The sequence below is a fragment of the Mirounga angustirostris genome, unplaced genomic scaffold (assembly GCF_029215605.1).
Source record: "Mirounga angustirostris isolate CCGP_5_RB_7025 unplaced genomic scaffold, mMirAng1.0.hap1 SCAF_6, whole genome shotgun sequence".
NCBI classification, from domain to species: domain Eukaryota; kingdom Metazoa; phylum Chordata; class Mammalia; order Carnivora; family Phocidae; genus Mirounga; species Mirounga angustirostris.
This window is the reverse complement of record NW_026991714.1, coordinates 53,141,597-53,158,507: the sequence shown is the minus strand read 5'-3', so window position 1 is coordinate 53,158,507 and position 16,911 is coordinate 53,141,597. Positions and strand designations below refer to the sequence as shown.

At 44.9% G+C, this 16,911-nt stretch overlaps 1 protein-coding gene and 1 long non-coding RNA gene across 3 annotated transcripts in view; one reads left to right on the top strand and one right to left on the bottom strand.

Annotated features, from left to right (window-relative positions):
• Positions 1-2,875, bottom strand: part of LOC123846233 (uncharacterized) — a 37,045-nt gene extending 34,170 nt beyond the window's left edge. For both annotated transcript variants that reach the window (XR_010412340.1, XR_006791231.2), the window contains exon 1: positions 2,670-2,875. This is a non-coding gene — a long non-coding RNA (uncharacterized LOC123846233). The remainder of the gene's footprint in view (positions 1-2,669) is intronic.
• Positions 2,876-2,954: 79 nt separating this feature from the next.
• PRDX6 (peroxiredoxin 6) lies at positions 2,955-15,840 on the top strand. Its single transcript, XM_045877436.3, has 5 exons — positions 2,955-3,159; positions 7,755-7,911; positions 12,283-12,429; positions 13,359-13,505; positions 14,852-15,840. Exons 1-5 carry the CDS (start codon positions 3,065-3,067, stop codon positions 14,978-14,980), a joined length of 675 nt encoding a protein of 224 aa, XP_045733392.2. The 5' UTR covers positions 2,955-3,064; the 3' UTR covers positions 14,981-15,840.
• The last annotated feature ends 1,071 nt before the right edge of the window (positions 15,841-16,911 follow it).

Here is a 16,911-nt window from a genome sequence, read left to right as displayed (position 1 = left end):
TCCAGCACCTATGTCATCAGTCACCGCCTGGGGGAATGTGACTAAACTTTTATTTCACTTCCCTCTCCCAGTATTGCGAACTATAAAATAGTCAACGCAATTATCCTGAAATTTAGATATCCATTTTTTAAAGATATATTTATTTATGGGGGGAGGGGCAGAGGGAGAGGGAATCTGAAGCCGACTCCCCACTGAGCGTGAACCCCAGGAGGGGCTCTATCCCACAACCCATGAGATCATGACCTCAGCGGCCACACAGGACAAACAGTATTCTTACACAGGCCACACAGGACAAACAGTATTCTTACAATTTTGCACATTAAGTATATGGGACTCTTCTTTCCTTTGACAAAGAAATACACTCTATCTTTTTCTTCCTTGGAGCATATGGCCCTTGGTCAACCTTTCATTTTCACAATTTTGACAGAGATAGGGATACATTAGGATAGGATTCATTTTCCTCCTAATTCTATTCTAGAAACTATAACAGTGCAAGAGGGGCATTAAAGTGACAATAGACACTAATGTCGGTATGTGGTGAGGAACCTTCTGAGTAACAGGGAACATATGCACTCTTAGAAAGCTACTCTCCAGCCACTGTTCATCCACATGCAACGTGGGACCAGTGTGGCTAGATCTGACTTTCCAGGAGACAGAAATCCAGATATTTTTGTAAAAAATCCTGTTTTCCGAATGTTGTCAGCTAATTCAAAAGAACTTAAAATGCTGCAGAGGCTAAAGCAAAGAAGCATGCAGGGGCCAAGAAGACTTCCAGTGTGCAGTCTCTGGCACTGCAAATCCTAACAGGCATTTATCTCATTTTATTATATTTGCTTAATTTACAACAGACAGTTCCACAATTACGCGCTTTTTTTTTTTAAGATTTTATTTATTTATTTGACAAAGAGAGACACAGTGAGAGCAGGAACACATGCGGGGGGGTGGGGAGTGGGAGAAGCAGGCTTCCCGCCAAGCAGGGAGCCCGATGCAGGGCTCGATCCCAGGACCCTGGGATCATGACCTGAGCCAAAGGCAGACGCTTAACGACTGAGCCACCCAGGCACCCCAATTATGCTTTTTCTAGAGATCAATAGTCTATTTCTGTATTCTCCATAGTTGTGGTAAATCTGGGTTGTCTACCCTATCCCCATGGCATTAATAATAGTCTATTAAAGTTAAATTACCCTCCTTTCCCTCCTCTCTTTCTACCCCCCTGCAAAAGGAGTTAAGACATAGCACTTTTGAAACCAAAGCTTGGAGTCAAATTAGTTTAGATATGAAATTACAGTAGCTCTATAGCGTTCTCTAGAGTTGCTAGAAATTTTACCAGTAATCTTACTGTAAATCCTTGTTCAGGGGAAAACTGAGTAAATACGGTTAGCAAGCCCGCACACACACCCCACACACAGCACTATGATGAAAACTGAAATTACAGTATGTGAGTCACTTCTCTTAACATTGCTATGTGCCTTCCTTAAGCCTAAGGAGCTCCATGCAGTGAATTTTCCCACTTCTGAACGCCAACCATTTAGCACCCTCCCCCATCAGCATTTACTCTATATTTTTATCATAACTGTATGTACATCTGCCTTCCCTGTAAGAGCAGGGACTGTAGCTCTTCACTGTACCACCAGGCCTGGAACAGTGCCTCCCACACAGTTTGCAAAGCAAGAGGTACTGCATAAGCCATTATCATCAGCCAAATAATAGCTACCATTTCCAGAGCACTTACTATGTGCCAAGTAGTTTACCTACATCATCCTAGAGGCTTTCCCAGATCAAACCATCCAATCCAAAGCAGCTCCCCAGCCACCCTCTAGCACAGAACCTTATTTTATTTCTCTAAATAGGATTTACTGCTATCTAATATATTCTTGTTTATTATGTCTCCCCTACTAGAAGGAAAGCTCCAAGAGACCAGTCATTTTGTCTGCCTCATGCTTGGCACATAGCAAATAAATGAATCTAAACTTCCCACTTCCTTGGGTGGCAGAGTTGACTTGCACACAGCAGGTCGCAATAAGTATGCTTTAAAATGTATATGCAGATTTCAGGGGTACCTGGGTGGTTCAGTCCCATGAGCAACTAACTCCTGGTTTCCGCTGAGGTCATGATCTCATGGGTTGTGGTATAGAGCCCCTCCTGGGGTTCACGCTCAGCGGGGAGTCGGCTTCAGATTCCCTCTCCCTCTGCCCCTCCCCCCATAAATAAATATATCTTTTAAAAATGGATATCTAAAAAAAAAAAAAAAAAAATGGATATCTAAATTTCAGGATAATTGCGTTGACTTCCCCTGGGAGAGGGAAGTGAAATAAAAGTTTAGTCACATTCCCCCAGGCGGTGACTGATGACATAGGTGCTGGAATTTTTGCTGCAATATGAAAGCCACTTCCTCTGACATAAGGTCCCCTACATGTCTGGGTCTTGCCACATCCTCTGATACAGAGTTCATGACAGCTAGCCTGGCTGGGGTGGTCAGGATTCCAGAAGTTCACACTTAAAGAGGGGTAAGTGGAGGGGTCAGGAGACCGAGCGTGAGCGTACAGGAGAACCTCCGCGGATTCGTCATCCCGCACCCCGATTCTCCGCCTCGGGGCTCCCCTTCTACTGCGCTCCGCTTCCTTGCACCTTCAAAGCCCGGACGCACTGCAGGATCAAATCTAGCTCACCTCCAAGCCTCCAGGGGGTAAGGTCCCTGAGTCCAACGTCACGTGAGTGGAGACGCGGGCGAGTGCCCGCAGGCTCCGGGCCAGTTCAGAGGCAGCCGACCAGTGCCTAGAGCTCATCCACCTTTGCCCCGCCCCTCGCTCGGGAGGTCCGGACCCTCCCTCGCACCCGCGCGGACCTCCGCTCGGTCCACCCCGCCCGCGGCCGGGTCCAGTCCCGACCCTCTCCTGCCACGGCCCCGCCCACCTAGACTCCGCCTCTGACCCCGCCCACTCCGCCCGCGTCCCACCCCTCGCGGCCGCGTTTACTCTGCGGCCGGTAGCTACACCGCCAGAGCCGGCAAGCTGGTGGCTGTCGCTGCTGCGCGTCCTCGTCTTCCCGCGTCACCGCTGCCGCCATGCCCGGAGGTCTCCTTCTCGGGAACGAGGCTCCCAACTTCGAGGCCAATACTACCGTCGGCCGCATCCGTTTCCACGACTATCTGGGAGACTCGTAAGTGGCCACCTCATAGCCCTGCCTTGGCCTCGGGTTACGCCCGGCCTCGGAGGTGCCTTCCCTGTTTCTTCTCCCTTCCGTCCTCCTTCCCGCTCAGCCTCCTGCTCGCCGCCCGCCTCCTCCCCGCACCGGTTCCTGCACGTGCCTCTGGCCGAGTGGCCCCTGCCCCGCGTCGGCCGAGCGCTGCTGGGGGCCGGCCACTGGACCCCCCTCCCGCCTGCGGCCCCCGCGTGGCTGAGCTAGCTCCGCGGCGGGAAAGGGGGAGGGGAGCGAAACTGGGTTCCCGCAGGTCCGGGAACCGGAGGCGGATGCGGAGGGTTGGTTGCCTGTCTCACTCGGTTTGGTGAGCGGTGCCAAGTAGCGCGGTCAAGCCGAGGCCCAGCGGGGGCAAGGGTCGGGCGGCATCAGCGGTCACGTCCCGGGATTCGTGCCCAGGGTCGCACCTCCCTCCCTGCGTTCTGGAATTTGCTCCCTGGGGAAGGTGGGTGTTTCAGGCCGGTCTGAAGACACTGCTGCCGGCTGAAGGCTCGGGACGGCCCAGCGCGTTATCTGAAGTCCTGCTTGCTGCGCTGGCGTTTCAGGCTTCTCGACACAAAAAGTAAAATTTAAAACCACCAGCTGCCAAATAACTGGCTGAAAGACTTGTTGTCCAGAGCCTCCTGCGGGGGCTGGGATATGATTTGATAACAGCCCTGGGAGGAACCAAGAACACTCTGCATGTAGGTGTGCCCTTCATTCCAGCACTTGCAGCACTGGGAGGGGAGGGCTTTCTGAGGTTGCTCCGCGGCGGTGGCCGGTTCTTGGCGCCGCAGTAGGCAGGCTCTTGCTGGCGCCAGGACGCTTGTCCCTCCCCGCTCTGGAGACCCTTTTGTTTCCCAGTGGTGTGCCCCTCACCGCTTCCTGCCCCTGCTGCCTTGCTTCCCGCACGTGGCCTTGCTGGTGATAGCCAAATCTGGCCTGGCAGTCAGACCGTCATGACTGGGAGTAGGTCGGCGTTGCCCTGGTTTTCCATTCTACAGCTCCTGAATCAGCAAGCTGTCAAGTTGCTTAGTTTTAATCTGAAACATCCCAAAGATGTGTCATTATATTCTGGAGTTCCAGCAGCCCCACCACACTGGTTTTCCTTTTTTTTTTTTTTAATTATTGAAGGATAATTGGCGTACAGTGTTTATTAGCTTCAGGTGTACAGCAGAGTAATTAGAGAATTCTGTACATTACTCAGTGCTCATCACAGTGAGTGTTGTCACCGTGTGTCACCATACATTACAGTATTATTGACTGTATTCCCCATGCTGTACTTTTCATATCCATGACTTACATATTCTGTAACTGCAGGTTTGCACCTCTTAATCCCCTTCATCTATTTCACCCATCCTCCCACCGCCTCTAGCAACCGCTGGTTCTTTGTATGTATGACTCTGTTCCTGGCTTTTTGTTTGTGTGTTCATTTTACACTGTGATGTTGTAAGGCTTAACAATTCCTCCATGATTTGTATCCTTTTTATATACAGCATCCAGGTATATGTGTCTGTAGGCAGAGAGAGGGAATTTTATGAGATTAATCAATAACTGGATGGGGCTATGCAGAGAACCTGCATTTTAGGCCTACGCATCCCCTTACAATCCCTTAAATCCATTGTCCAGCCACTGATTAAGGGAAGAGCTAAGCTTTGTGAAAGAGAGAACTAGGCTAGAAAAAAAGATGAGAACTGGAACATTCAGACATTAAAGGTAGGAAAAGACCTCAGACATACAGATTGTATCCAATCTCATAATCTAGGTATTAGTATTTCTCCAAAAGTCCATGGGATTTTCAGGGTATGTTCCTTCCCATTCCCATCTGTAGCCCATACAACAAAATCTTACCAGAACTCTTAGACTGTATAGATTAAAGATAAATATTAACATACTATAGCAATAATTATAAATGCTGTCACTATTTAAGCTAACCCTAACCCTAATTTTTGGGTTTCCTCTTGTTGTTGCTTATTGGCCCCTGGATCTATCTTGATTTCATTAAAAGTAGTACCTTCTCAGGGAGCCACCAGTAGGAAGATGAGAAAAATACCTGCGTTTATAAACAAGTAGTATAACAAGTCGGCCTCAGATAAGGCATGGGGTAGTATTCCCTCCCCTACCCCAAAAAGAAGTTTGAGCTCTTTATATAATTATAACATATTGATTTTGCCTAATACAATTTTTCCCAACTCCATTCTGTGTGTGATCTTAATTCAGATGCCACTTTTTGATCCAGGTGTTTTTTGGAGAAAAAAATAATAATAATTTCAAACAATACAGGTATCTGCCCTACCTCTGACAATTGGAAACAGCTAAGGGGTTTGGGTGCTGCATTTGGTGAGTTTAATGAGCTTTATCACTATTTTTGTATGTATGTGGTAGAAGCAGATACTTTACAGTACATTTTCACCAAACAAAACGTGTTTTCCTGGGGTTTCCTGGGGGTGAGTAGGGACCCTTCCCTTAAAGGAGGAAACCTTTTGTCTTTTGAAAATAAGGAAGGAAATGGGATAATGTAATTGAACTACTCTTAAGAGCACAGTAGGGAGACTTAGAGGGGAAGGCAGGCCGAAGTAAGACATTCTGTTATCCTATTCCTAGCCACATGGCAAACTGGAGTTTGGCTTCTGAGGGGTGCAGGTTGTCAAGTGGCTTAAACTCAGTTCCTTAGCATGATTCAGCAAAACCTTCTCGACACACAATGGAAAGAGTATGTCTCACACTTGTAATTCATCAACCCTGTAACAACACAGGAAGAAATGTCCTGTTTATTTTTTTCTCAACTCCTGGAGACTCTCTTAAGTCTCATCTGACCCTTAAGCCGATCCTTTTCCATAGAATCTAAGGCCTAGATTTTACCTATGCCTAGATTATTTCTTTCAAAAGATGAATGTCCCTCTTACTGCCCTTCATAAAAAAGTAAATCTACCACAATCCTCCAGAATCTTAAAAATATTACCTCTCTCCCATCCAAGTACCAACCAGGCCCGACCCTGTTTAGCTTCCGAGATAAGACTAAAATATTACCTCTCTTCCCAGTCTTGCCATAGGGCCTTCTATCCTTTTTATGGGAAGGCTTTTCCTTTCCTGAAGCCCTGGGAGTCCCAAGTGACAGATGTAGGTGGAAAGGAGGTACCCTTGTGTCTGCTTTTGTTCTTTGTGCTTCAGGAAACTTGGCAAACTTTGAGAGGTCAGCTTGGCATCTAGGCTAGGTTTAGTAATCTACTAGTTTAGGATCCTGGTCTGTTTGTTTGTTTTTTTAAGATTTTATTTATTTATTTGACAGTGTAAGCACAAGCAGGGGGAGCAGCAGAGAGAGGGAGAAGCAGGCTTCCCACTGAGCAAGGAGCCCAATGCGGAACTCGATCCCAGGACCCCGAGATCATGACCTGAGTTTAACCCACTGAGCCCCCCGGGCGCACTTTTTTTTTAAAGATAGTTTAGGATTCTGGTTTAACATACATCAACAAGGGTCGTGGAAAACCGAGTGTTAAATTTTCCTTTTCAGTCAGAAGAGTAGCTTCTGTTGCCGAAGAGAAGGAAGTGGTAGTCCAAAAGTTCTTGGTGACTTGAACTGTGCTTAAAATCTATACAAAGTTTTACCTTAGGCAATGATGATTTAGATACCAGGATTTACCTAAGAATCTGTAGTTTTAAAAATCTGTTGTAGGCTCTCAGTTTTCTGCCCACTTGGTCTAAAGCAGGAAGAAAAAGAAACTGCAAACGAAGAGACAGGTAAAACAGCTATTTTGTCAGGGTGCAAAGACTGGGTGTCCTGTTTGGCAGGCTAGGTCAGGAAAGCCTACTTACAAAAGTTTTTATATCCATTCACTACACAGAAGCCAAGTGTCAACTTTAATTTTACATATAAATAGGGGATAGAAGCCTATTTATTTCAGATTACATAACCTGCTTATTATTGCAATCAGGCATTTGTTTGGATTGGGGCACATTGGGACATCAATTGTTGAAGCTAAATGTCAGGGTCTCTGTGCCTAGAAAAAAAAAATAGGAGTAAGCAAGGGGGGGGAAGTTATTTCAATAAGCTTGTTGGTTTAAATAGCACAGATTTTATGAGCTGAAAAGAGTCAGGGTGGCCCTATAGTTATTAAAGGAGGCAAGACCCTTAAATTAGAGTCTTTTAAGACATTTATCATGTGGAATTGGGCATTAAACATGGGCTTTTCTGGAAGTAAGAAGATCAGAAAGCATTCCTCGACAAAAATCTAAAAGTAATTGTCCTCATAAGCATTCATTTAAAAAAGAAAGTTGGGGCGCCTGGGTTGCTCAGTCATTAAGCGTCTGCCTTCGGCTCAGGTCATGATCCCAGAGTCCTGGGATCGAGCCCCACATCGGTCTCCCTCCTCCGCGGGAAGCCTGCTTCTCCCTCCCTCTCCCTCTGCTGCTCCCCCTGCTTGTGTGCTCTCTCTCTCTGACAAATAAATAAATAAAAATCTTTTTAAAAAATAAATTAAAAAGAAAGTCATTTTTGACCTAGGATTTGTGATTTCTCATTCTACATTGATGGTGATAACCTCTCCAGTAAGTTGTGACTTCCTCTTCCTTTCTTTCAGATGGGGCATTCTCTTCTCCCACCCTCGGGATTTTACCCCCGTGTGCACCACAGAGCTTGGCAGAGCTGCGAAGCTGGCACCAGAATTTGCCAAAAAGAACGTTAAGATGATTGCCCTTTCGGTGGACAGTGTTGAAGACCATCTTGCCTGGAGCAAGGTATAATACCCGTTGGCATGTGCTTTGAAATTATAGATCAATTTCTAAATTATATAGAGTAGCTTGGTTTTGGTTTTGTTTTTTTATTTTTTATTTAAATTCAGTTTAGTTAACATACAGTGTATTATTAGTTTCAGGGGTAGAATTTAGTGATTCGTCAGTTGCATGTAACACCCAGTGCTCATTACATCACGTGCCCTCCTTAATGTCCATCACCCAGTTACCCCAGCCCTCCACCCACCTCCACCTCCAGCAACCCTCAATTTGCTTCCTATAGTTAAGAGTCTCTTATGGTTTGCCTCCCATTCTGTTTTTATCTTTATTTTTCTTTCCCTGCCCCTATGTTCATCTGCTTTGTTTCTTAAATTCCACATATGAGTGGAATTATATGGTACTTGTCTTTCTCTGACTGACTTACTTTGCTTAGCATAATACCCTCTAGTTCCATCCATGTCATTGCAAATGGCAAGATTTCATTCTTTCTGATGGCTGCATAATATTCCAGTGTGTGTGTGTATACCACATCTTCTTTATCCATTCATCGGTTGATGAACATCTGGGCTCTTTCCATGTTTTGGCTATTGTGGACATTGCTGCTGTAAACACTGGGGTGCATGTGCCCTTTCAAATCACTGTTTGCATTCTTTGGGTAGATACCCAGTAGTGCAATTGCTGGGTCATAGGATGGCTCTATTTTTAACTTTTGGAGGAACCTCCATACTATTTTCCAGAGTAGCTGCACCAGTTTGAATTCCCACCAGCAGTGTAAGAGGGTTCCCCTTTCTCCACATCCTCGCCAACATCTGTTGTTTCCTGAGTTATTAATTTTTAGAGTAGCTTGGTTTTTTGAGGTAAAGGTACAAGTAACCTCAAATTCAAACTTCACTGATTATGTGAAAATCTGACTTAGACCGCACTGTGACCTCCACCTTGCTAAATGCTAGGTTCTCAGCCCTAATCTTTCTTGGCCTACAAGCAGTCTTCAACCCACTGATCACTGTAGATTCTGAAACATTTTTCTCTCTTGGCTTCCAGATACCACATCTCTAGCTATTCCTGTTTATGCTCAGACTGAGTTCCATCATCTCCTAATTTCTGCTGAAGTTGCCCTGGATGCATTTCTTGGATGCCTTCTCTTTTTACCTACACCCTTCCCCTTGGTGAACTCATCCACTCACATCTGAATGCTGTGATTCCCAAATTTCCATCTCTAGGCCAGACTCTGCTGGCTTCCAGACCAGTACAACCAGTGCCAACTCAGCCTCTCCCCTGGGATGTCCCATCATCTCACACCTAGTATATCAAACACGGGGTTCCTTTTCTTAATCCAAGGTCTTACTCATCTTAGCTAATGGACACTGCATTTTCATAGTTGCTCAGGCCAAAGAGCCAGGCGTCATCCTTAATGCCTCTGGTTTTTCTTTTTTTTTTTTTTTTTTAAGATTTTATTTATTTATTTGAGAGAGAGAATGAGATAGAGAGAGCATGAGACGGGGGAGGGTTAGAGGGAGAAGCAGACTCCCTGTCGAGCAGGGAGCCCGATGTGGGACTCGATCCTGGGACTCCAGGATCATGACCTGGGCCGAAGGCAGTCGCTTAACCAACTGAGCCACCCAGGCGCCCCGCCTCTGGTTTTTCTGTATCCATGTCTGATTCATCAGTAAACTCGTCTACTCCACCTTAAAATTATCCAGAATCCTATTTGGAAGACTCTTTGTGGCTTGCCCTCCCCTCTTTCTGGTCTTGACTCAAATGACACCTCATTAAAGCCTTCCCATGGCCTCCTTATCTAAGATTATAACGCCCCTCCAGCCCCCTCTGGTTAATTTTCTCCTTAGCACTTGTCACCATCTAAAAGAAAATGCTCTGCAAATCGCTAGTTTCGTTTGTTCATTTGTCCGCACCCAGCAGAGTGGAGGCTCGGCGGGGCCGACTGCCATTCTGTGCACTGCTGAGCAATGCTTGGCACCCAGTATGTCAATGCATGGCACCCAGTATGTCCTAGGCAGTCGGTCTGTACGTGTGGAATGCATGAACTGAAGGAATTGCCTACTTGCAACAAAAGGATTTACTTGGACAATGAATGTGGTAGTCTAGGCTTAACTCAAGAACATTTTGATGACTTTGCTACGATGTGTGCCACTAAATAATGCTGATAGGTAAGCTTGGAGGGCCGCTTACCGTGTGCCACGCGGTATGTCAGGCACTTCGCGTACAACTGAATAAAAGGTATGGTCCTGACTTGTGAGTTGGCCACCTGGGGCTGCATCCCCTGGCCGTCTCACGCTCGTTGATTCTCAATGTCAGATTAGAAGAACTGTATCAGGAGAAAAGACAAGGGCATTGCTCTTTCTTGGGGTGGAATTTTTTCTCATTCCTTACTTCTGGCTGTGAATAGCGGCTGCATTCCTACAGCGGTCTCACAGGCCATTTCTCATTTGTGTCCAGAAACAGCCCTTTGAGGGAGGTGTGTAGTTCGTGCCCTCGTATTTGCCCATGGGAATACCTTTTCCTTCTTCCACAGAGTTGGAGGGACTTGCTCAGGATGGTCCTGCTGGAAAATGATGGCAGTACAGTTGAAACCTCACACCAATGCTGTTTGTGATATAAGTTGCTAGAGGGCAGGCATTAGCCTGATTTAGGATAGAATAAAGCCAAAGCATGTGGTTCTTTGGTGTTCCTGGATGTCACGGAATACCCATTGGGCAAGTGGCAGTGTTGACAATTCTTACGGTATAGCAATGGTTAAAACTAGGAATCACTGAAGGAAGAGCTTATCACCTACTGTATAACACCTCTTAAAGTATAGCAGTGTGAGTGTGCCCAGGTTCATTTCAGCTGGTGAGCTTCTGCCTCAGAATTTTCACGGTGGGGATTGCATTCAATAGAAGACACTTCCCAATTATCCGAAGCAGCGGCCAGAATTTGACGTTCAGCTGGTTAAATAGGAGAATTCGGGGTGCCTCTCGCATGAAGCCATATGGATCATTTTTTAGGTGTGGTGACTTGAAGGGAGCCAGTGACTAGAGAAGAGAAGTTAAGATAATAAAATTAAGGAACATGTTCAAAATGTGCTGTTATCCATTTCAGAATTCATCGATGCCACTCTTACCCTGTCACGTCTCTGTGGAGAAATTAAAGATTCTAGAACTGCCATGACATCCACCCGATTTACTTTCAAGTCTCCACATAATAAATAAACCTCATTCCAACTTTAAATCCTCTTTTCCGCTACTTCCTAAAACTCTGCCCAGCTAAGTGACTCACTCTCTTCTCAATTCTTTATGCTCATACTTGCCTTCCTATTTCATTAATAGTGCTCCCCTTACCTGTGAAAATCTGATCCAGCCTCCAAGGCCCCAGGCCGAAGTCTTTCCTGAAGTCTCAACTAACTCAGCAGACCTATAAATGGGGACCAGTATACCTCAGCGTTCACAATCTGCCATTTACATGTTAAAATCTTGCATTTGCTGCTACTTCATAGGGGAATCATCTGAACCAAAGGAGACATTTCTCTGAAGGCAGGAACTTTGCTCATCCACCCTGCTGACCCCACTTTAAGTGCTATATCGATGCTTCATCAAATAATGAAGCTAGATTTTTTTTTTCCCCAAAGACTTCTAGGGATAGGAAAAATAGAAGTGAATGAGTGCAGTTAACTAGGGGAAGAAAACAGAGTAGGGGGGAGAGTACATTATTGTCTTTCAGTTCAGACCTGAAATGCTGTTTTCTATGTGGATTTCACCCTAGTGTAAATTTACCTCTGCCTTTCCACCCGTAAAATTTACATTTTACTTATCCTTAAAGTACATAATCAACTCTCTATTCTTGGATTTGCTTTAAGTTTTGTGGGTTTTTTTTTTTTCCCATTTCTTGATAATCTGCCTTCCAGTAGCATCGTGTCTGGGTCAGGGTACTTAGCGGGCAGGGACCAGATCTATAGAATTAATCTCTGCATGTGGCATTATTTCTAGATGTGATGGACTTAATGAACCCATTATTTCTAATGGTGTTTACTTGTTGCATATCCTGAGGTACATTGGATTGGGATCTACCTCTACAGTATTCAACTTTGCTGCTTTCTTGCCACTTCAAGCAGTAAAAGCATGCCAATTTTTAAGAGAACTGGGCATGGAAAGGGTCTGTGGTTATAACCTAAGTAACCTAAGTACTGTACCACACTGTTCTTTCTGTCAGTGACTGATTGGGATGAGGAGCGTTCATTCATTCATTTTCATGCTCAAATTGCTTAGAGAAAATGATGATTGTGGTCCTCTTCCCTATCTTGCAAGATAAGAGCCGTTAACTGTGATTGAATTCCGAAGATGTGCTTGGTTTAGATTTCTTTTTCCTCTCTCACCTGCATTTCAGGATATCAATGCTTACAACGGTCAGGAGCCCACAGAAACATTACCTTTCCCTATCATTGATGATAAGAATCGGGACCTTGCCATCCTGTTAGGCATGCTGGACCCGGTGGAGAAGGACGAAAAGGGCATGCCTGTGACTGCGCGTGTGGTGAGTCCTAGAAATCCATTATTGAGTCCTCATGACCGGCCAGGGTCTATGTCTAATTGAGTGCTTGCACCAACTCCTGGAAATAGGGGAATATCTCCAATTACAAAATAACTGTATTAATGGCAGTCTCACTGACCGTCTGTACTGCTAATGCAAATAAAGTTTTCAGCTAAATTTTTAAGTTGCTGAATTTGACAGCTTTTGGAAATCTACATAAAATAAGTAGTTGTCCTAAGATGTAATCTAGAAATGAGGAATCTTTTCTTCAGCTCTCCTGACAGCCCTCTCTTCAAAGTGGTGGGCCATACCCTTTTCCATAAGGCAGCTCTGGTTTGGAATTCCTATTTGTTCGGAATTCCTATTTGTTCTGTCCTTACCCACTCCAGAACAAACTTAGTCCCTCATCTGCAAAACTGTACAACTATTTGAGGACCAGTATCAACTCCCATGAGTATATTTTTTAAGATAACCATCCCTAGTTAACATAGTACCCTCCCGAGGCCTTTCCGGATTCAATTTGCATATCAGTTTTTGTACTGAGCCAGCCAGAGCCAAGAGAATTCCCTTCTAAGTTTAGAAAAATAACATGGAGGGGTGCCTGGCTGGCTCAGTCGGTAGAGCATGTGACTCTTGATCTTGGGGTTGTGAGTTCAAGCCCCATGTTGGGTGTAGAGATCACTTAAAAATAAAAAATAAATCTTAAAAAAAAGAAAAATAACATGGAGAAGAAAATTACCTAAACTCCAGCTACCCAGGTTAACAGTTTGATGTATCCTTCTAGGTGTTGGAGGGTGGGGGGTGTTTTGTGTGTCTTTATTTTTATTTTTAACAGCCTTGAACATTTCTGATGACTTAAGAGCTTTCAGAGAGGCTTTAACATCAAAAACACTTCAAGAATTCTTCTATTTATGCATTTGTGTGCTTTGCAGGTGTTTATTTTTGGTCCTGATAAGAAACTGAAGCTGTCTATCCTCTATCCAGCGACCACTGGCAGGAACTTTGATGAGATTCTCAGAGTAATTACCTCTCTCCAGCTAACGGCAGAAAAGAGGGTTGCCACCCCAGTTGATTGGAAGGTAAAGATACTCACCTTGCCTGCAACGCCTAAGGGGCTGGTCTCTCAATGGCTATCTTCAGGGTCTTTGTTACATGGGGCTCTTTTTCTGGTATGCAGACACACTGGCTGGACTTCTCATGGCTGAGTTTCAGATTTGCTGTGAGGCCATTGTCAAGGTCTTTAACACCTTTTATTATAAAATACAAACTCCCTATATTGCTTCCTAAATTTTAGATCATGTGACCAAATTAATTGGTCAGAATGATGCCTTTCAATAAAAGAATTCTTTTAAAAAACCTTTAACCCTTCCCAAAACTAGCAAAATGATGGCAGAATATTTATAGCTAGACTTAGATTGGCCACTTAAGTCATGGCTATAAAACTCTGTGGTGTATTAATGTCATGGAGCATTTCATTTCTCTTAAGCTTCATTCAGTCTTTTAAACTCATGTAGAATTCTTGGAATCCTGTTCATAAACTTTTAATCTCTACGATTTCTGCAAAAGGTAGGACAGGGCTATCAGAAGGGTATCTTCACATAGCTACATTTTTAAAATATGCTAACCTGAATACCAGGTTGTGTTGTTTTGTTCTTCCTGGCAGGCGAATCACTTAAATTCTGTATATCATCCACCGAACATGCGTCTACTGAGCCTGGGCAGTGGGCACTGGGATACAGCAGCAAACAATATAAATATAAACGTAAATAGAAGTCCCTGCCCTCCTAGAGCTTACACTCTAGTGGGTGGAGACAAACAGTAAGCAAGTTTACTGTTAGGTGACAGTGAGTGTGACAGAATAATCAAGCAGAGGTGGAGAGAATAGGAACGCAGGGGTGGGAGGGTCTTTAGGTTGCTCTGCTATTGGCTGTCAAGGAAGGCCTTTCTCTGAAGGGACCTTTGGGAAGGACACAAAGAAAGCAAGGGACCAAGCCATGGGTATCTATGAGAGAAGAACACTGCAGGCAGAAGGAAGAGCTAATGAAAGCGAGCATGGTAGGTTCAAGAAACAGAAGACAAGCCAGCGTGCCTGCAAGGGGAGGAGCAGGAAATGGGGTGAGGAGCCGGGGATGAGAGAGGAGGCAGGAATCATTCACACAGGGCAGCAACAAGGACTTACAATTAACATTTTAAAGTGTGGTGCCAAGCCATCACAGGGTTTAAAATAAGACTACTTGTTAGGATAGGGAAATAGTTCCCTCACGAAAGTGTCAAAGATCAACCTGTGAAAACAAAATTCCTCAGAGGAGAGTAACCAATACTGAGTTCTTCTCATGAGCACCTGTAGCTACTTGTCTAAAGTCAACTCTTGCCTTTAGGCTTCTCTGTAAGACTGGATTTCACCATTCTCAATGTCTTCCAATAGGTTGGAGATAGCGTGATGGTTCTTCCAACCATCCCTGAAGATGAAGCCAAAAAACTCTTCCCTAAAGGAGTCTTCACCAAAGAGCTCCCATCAGGCAAGAAGTACCTCCGCTACACACCCCAGCCCTAGTCTCTCCGAGGAGCTGGTGCAGGGGCTGTTGGCCGAGCTCAGTGAGCCGGACGATGCCGGCTGCCAGTCCTGTTCTGCAGCTGTTCCATAGAAACATCCTGGTGTGATCGCAGCGAGGGTCTTTAGGTTGCTCTGCTACTGGCTTATTAAATGAAAATGGCACTAAAAATCTCTTGGGATCCTTTACTCTGTGCCTTCACCAGCATTCAACTCTGTTCATATACCTTAGCACTCTCCTCCGCTGACTCTCTGAAGTACAGTCCATGTGAGAGGCTCAAATCTTGGATCTCTACGAGCTTTGGGATCAGTGAGGTAGCGCGGTTGAAAAAGCCTGCTTTGCTCCATCATAGAATGACTATCTGTTTTTCAGCTGTTCTAATCAAATCCAGAACTTGAGGTTCAGATTCCTCTGTGATATGTGAGTATATAACCCCAAAACTAAGAGTATCCAGGTGTTCTTCACTGTTCGGTGTTTGGATCATAGCAGGGGCAAAAAACCTTTCAATTCTATACTTTTTCAGTAGATAACTGAAGTGGGATGAGCAGGGGGAAGGATCTTTAAATATTTTGCTCTAAAGAAAATGTTTCAATAAATTTCTGTCAAAAGAGGGAGGCTGTGGAGAAGGCTCCACTTGCCTGCGGGGAGGCGTACTGGGTGCCATGTGCCTTTCATACAAAGTATTTCCATCTGTCGGTCTGCTCTGCGCTGATGGACGCAAGCAAGGGCACACCTTGGGAAGAGAGGAGAAGAGGATGGAAGATGTTTTATCGTAGAACTTTTCTTGCAGTGAGGGCAGTGAGGCTGTTTCTGATTCTTGGTTTTTGGGGGATCAGCAAATAAATCCTTTGCTAGAACTGGATCAGAGAATTCTGTCGTCGCGTTCTGAAGCACTCGGGTAGACACCGTCCTGCAGGGCAGAGGCTTGCTAGCATTGGTACTGCTGCTTTTCTCCAAAGGCAGATCCGTAAGATTTCATATAATGAAAAGCCAGGAACAGCTGACGAACCAGTGATTTCACCACAACTCTTGGCCCACTTTGCTCCTTCCTGTTACTTCCCTGGGTCCTTCAGTTTGTGGATCCTGCTAGAAAGAGCTCTCCTGACATATTACTTTAATTGGATGACTAGGCTTAAGAATATAAATCTCGAGGAGAATAGTACATCTGTGCTTTTCGCGAAAGAATACCAACTACTCTGAGCTCATGGTCTCTCGGACTTTTATTAGACTGTGCTAATACGTCCGGGGTTTAGAAAGAAGGGTCCCATACCTGGTGGAGTCTCTTGCATGGAGCCCTTTATATTTTTATTGAGTGTAATAATATAAAACATGATGCCTGGTGCCAGGTGTTGGACAAGTCATTAAGTCTAGTTTCCTTGAACTCTCCACATGTAAAATTTGAGTGACACCAGGAAGGTTGAGAATGGAGTGAAAATTCCAAGTTACCCAGTATCCTGAAGAATGCTGGTCTGAAAGACAAGAGGACTGGTGTTCTGCTCTCACCTCTTAAGTCACAGTATGTTTTGCCCTTAAAGAACTAATACCTGGTCCTAACTAATCCCGGGAGCCTTGGTCCCCTGTCACCTCCCCAGCTATTAGATTCCTCGCTGTTCTCCTCCGTTGGCTGTTTGACACCTCTAGTCCTTGTCTCTTGGACAGTATGGCTTCAACTTTTCTTTCATGGGGACAGTTCAAAGTCTAAATCTCCCAACAGTAATTATCCGGACCTGAGTGTTGGTCTTTACTAACCAATGGAACATGTCCCATTGAATTTGCAAATTCAAAATCAGATTCATCAACTTTTCCCCCAGTAAATCTACCGCCCCCCTCCTCACTCCCTCAGGCACCCAAACCTTGGTGTTTTTGTTTGGCCATCTCTACTCTCTCCGTATATATGATGTCAATATAAAGACGGTGAAAAAGCTCAAAGAAA

Bases quoted from the DNA above. Each gene is read 5' to 3' on its own strand.
- PRDX6 (XM_045877436.3), top strand. From the start codon at position 3,065: ATGCCCGGAGGTCTCCTTCTCGGGAACGAGGCTCCCAACTTCGAGGCC. The intron at 7,912-12,282 runs GTATAATACCCG...CCTGCATTTCAG, and splicing joins ACCATCTTGCCTGGAGCAAG to GATATCAATGCTTACAACGG. The intron at 12,430-13,358 runs GTGAGTCCTAGA...TGTGCTTTGCAG, and splicing joins TGCCTGTGACTGCGCGTGTG to GTGTTTATTTTTGGTCCTGA.